Source organism: Carex rostrata, chromosome 17, assembly GCF_964058835.1.
Source record: "Carex rostrata chromosome 17, lpCarRost1.2, whole genome shotgun sequence".
Classification (NCBI taxonomy): Eukaryota; Viridiplantae; Streptophyta; class Magnoliopsida; order Poales; family Cyperaceae; genus Carex; species Carex rostrata.
The window spans coordinates 8,717,761-8,721,869 of NC_135934.1; the positions used below are offsets into that span (position 1 = coordinate 8,717,761).

A 4,109-nucleotide genomic window follows, 5' to 3' on the forward strand; every position below is an offset into this window, starting at 1 on the left:
GGCCTGAACATCCAAATATAATGAGATATATAGTTGCGCGGTTACATCTCATGTATGGATCGAATGTCTAATGTTTGAACTAAATTTTGTAATTAAATAATATAAGGCTGCAACATGTAGTGATTAGGATGATTGCAAACGCGTATTATATGCATAAACAAATTATGGGGTTGGTACAAATTGATGGCCTGAAGATCCAAATGCCATGTGACCTAATCATTGTCAATGATATATACACTAAGGTACAGTTGTTAAGAAAAAAATTATTGCAATAGAATAATATATAATTAAGGCGGCAAACCAATATTTTATAACATAATTAAAATCGGATCAAGGAATGTTAATTACTGTAATATCAGCAAGGAACATTAATAAGTTAACAGTACGTACTAATTAAGCGCAAGAGGTAAATTAAACATACAAAAAACTGAAAACGTAGGCATAGATATACACATTATGCGTTCTTAATTATTAGTTGATATTACATATAAATATGTTAATTATGTCTATCGCCTCTCGGGCATGCATGGCGTATAATATATATTTCCTTTTATAAATTCCGGGATATATGTTGATTTTAATATGTGAATTAAGAACTAGGTAAGTACGTACTGTATATGGTTTTGCAAATTAAAGAGACGTAAATATAATTAGATAATAATAATAATAATAATAAATTAATGGGTCAGATATTGCGGTAAAATATGATTCCAATAAGGGAAGAAGTAGTGAAAGGTCACGGTCAATTAATCCAATCCAAATCCAAACCCTTTTGCTTCTAAATTCTAATCGCACTCGCCCCATTATTATTCACACTTCTCTTCTTTCTTTCTCTCTTTTCTTCTTCCTCCTCTTCTTCTGTATATTTATCACTCTCTCTCTCTCCCTCTTTCAAGCCATACGTACTGATCTCTCTCTCTCTCTCTCTCTCTCTCTCTCTCCTTCTCCTCTATCACACACGCCCAGAGAGCCAGTACTAAGCCATCCCTGGGGCTGGGGAGGATTCATCCAAATCTTACTAATTGTTTTTATATTTCAATTTTTTTTTTTTTAATTTCTGACAGCAGATTCTTGGATCTAGCAAGACAGAGATCAGGTGAAAAGAAAGGATCACCCCACCTTTACTCAGTTACTCTACCTCCATCACCATCGGATCTCTCACAGGTGACCCGCCAGCATCTTATTCTCTCTCTAGCTCGCACAGATTTTATTTTATTTTCTTTTCTTTTAATTAACCATCTCTTAATTTACAGGATATATATAGGATAAGTACGTACAAGCTAACTATAAGAGAAGATACTTGTTTAATTTTTACATTACTTGTCTCATTTCAAAATTTAATCTTCAACTCTTTTATTTCCCTTTGCAAAACATTGAAGATTTTCCTCGTTTTGGATCCCTAGCAAATCAAAATCCATGAAAGCCATGTCTTCTGTCACTATATTTAATTATTTAATTTCAAAATTATGAGCATATATCGATCCATTTGAATTCCAATTGCTATTCAACTGATCACTTGATTTAATTAGCTAGCTAGCGCCATACTGTGGGCAATTTTATCTCATAAAATAATAATATTGCTAAATTGAGGAATTCTCATCTCGTAATCTTCAGTTTCATTTGGTTTTCTACTAATTAATTAACGGATGTTTCCACATCAAGGTATATATAAAGAAAATAACACGACGGGGTATGTCTATATAATAGATCATCCCAACCCTATGTAGCTTACACATCTCAATATATATATATACGCACTCGTCTTCTCTATATATAATTTGAACAAAATAATATTGGCAAATTATGACCTTTTTTAGTTTTGCAGTTTTCAAATTCAATAAGAAGATAGAAAAGAAGGTAATCTGTAACTTAATGTTCCAGGTAATGAAACAGGCATAGAAAAAAAAAAGTTTGAAATGAAATTTCATCAATATGTTTACTATATATACTTTTTTTTCTTGGTACTTTAATTATCACCCTTAATTTGTTTGAGGCTTTCCTTATTGCTGCAATCTGTAACAACTAATGGTACAATGCAAAAGGACATATTTCAGCAAATAAGTTAACCAACCGGGTAATCTCAAGTACTTCTAAATTACATGCTGCCAATATATACATGCACATGCACCTTTATATCAACAAACTATACATGCCGCTTTTGTTATCTCTTCCTTTAGTTAAATATATGTACAAATAATCCATAGAAATCATGTAGATTGTTTAGTCATGTACATACATACTTCGTTTCATTTCTATGCAATTAGCTCAATCAATGAAAGAAGCGCAGTCTTGATACGAAAAAAATAAATAAGTACCTCTGACATTTCAGTTCTCTAAAAAAAAAAAAAACTCTGACATTTCAGGCGAAATTAATCTAGTTACATGGAGCTAACTTAACTATTGATGAACCAAATTTGTCTATATACACACAGCCAAGAATTCATCTCTTATGACTTATGACTCCAAAATCTGCATTTCAATTCCCATGCATAAATATATATTATTGACCCTCTCATTTGAATTTTTCTTGCAGCAACCAGTTAAAATTTAAAGGAGATTTTTATAAAAGAAAAAAAGATCGAAAGTTTAGAAGGTGGAGTGGAGAAGGACATAATTAATTAATTGTAACTGAACCGAAAAAAAAAAAAACGGATGGCCAGCTCGAACTCAGCCTCATCAGTAGCATCAAACTCTGGCTCACCATGCGCAGCATGCAAATTTCTGCGGCGCAAGTGCCTCCCGGGCTGCATTTTTGCCCCTTTTTTCCCACCAGAAGAGCCCCAGAAGTTTGCCAATGTTCATAAAATCTTCGGGGCCAGCAACGTAACCAAACTTCTAAATGAGCTTCTGCCACATCAACGCGAGGATGCTGTGAACTCCCTTGCATATGAAGCTGAGGCTCGTGTCAAGGACCCTGTCTATGGGTGCGTAGGTGCCATATCGGTGCTCCAACGTCAGGTGCAGAGGCTCCAGAAGGAGCTCGACCAGGCGAATGCCGAGCTTCTTCGTTACGCATGTGGGGAGATTGGCCCCACTGTAACAGGCCTGCCAGTTGTGGGTTCAGTTAATATAGGTGGGTACGGTGGCGGAGTCATGAGGGCATCATCCGTTGTTGGGCATCTGTACCAAGCGCAAGCTCGAGCTCAAGTTGTAGGGACGAGTGTTACGCTGCCATTGGCATATAACAGCACTAGTGGTGGGGCATGGAGAGGAGGCGGCGGGGGAAGTAACAGCAGCGCCAACAGCAATGCTTCTCTGGATCACAAGGAAGGAGGAGATAGTATATAATTAAGTACGTATGTGATCGATTTATATACATATAAATAGATCTGTGCAATGCTTGCATGCATATATATCAGAATTGAAATTAATATATTTGGTAAGTGCATATATGCTTGTTAGATTACTTAATTTAATACTCGATTGTTGATGCCATTGGCGTTCATGATTAGATCATGCATGGGAAGATGTATATCATGATTAATTTTTGAGGTACTGTCCGTGTGTCAGTACTGTTCATGCATGCATGCATGTATGCCTAGCGATTAAAGAGTTTTGTTACTATGAATGGGATACGGGGATTTTCTAATTAAAGTTTATCCTACTAATTATATTTCTAACTAGCTAGGAAGAAACCTTGATTTTATTTTATCGCTCTAGCTATACATTTCTGCAGGTTCACTTTGCTTCATATGTGTGCTTGTTGTTTGTTTGATGACATGTTCTCTTGTAGAATTAATTGATATAATTTTATAAAGATTCTTGAATTTTGATGCCACATATATTGAACCTTAATCTAGAAATTTTTATCTACCTATAATCAATTTGTAATCAATTAATTAATTTTCATATGTCATAAAATGTTTGTTTATGCATGTGAAGGGGGTAAATTTAGGTGTAATTTGTTTATTACTAATATTTTCGATATACTTTAAAAAAAATTGTAGACTGTAAAGAAATTAAGAAATAAATTGTAGTTTTCTTCACTCTCCTTCAATTTTACATCATTTTTGTTACCAAGTCAATGAGATTTGCACCAATTATGGACCCTTTTTTTTTTTGTTTTTTGCATTAATTGTAAGCATCGTCGCGTGAATAATTTTATTTCC

General features: G+C 34.4%; 1 protein-coding gene across 1 annotated transcript; it reads left to right on the plus strand.

Moving 5' to 3' along the window:
• The first annotated feature begins 807 nt into the window (after positions 1-807).
• LOC144568354 (LOB domain-containing protein 25-like) lies at positions 808-3,565 on the plus strand. Its single transcript, XM_078318673.1, has 2 exons — positions 808-1,164; positions 2,534-3,565. The coding sequence occupies exon 2, from the start codon at positions 2,653-2,655 to the stop codon at positions 3,286-3,288; it is 636 nt and encodes a 211-aa protein (XP_078174799.1). The 5' UTR covers positions 808-1,164; positions 2,534-2,652; the 3' UTR covers positions 3,289-3,565.
• Positions 3,566-4,109: the final 544 nt, after the last annotated feature.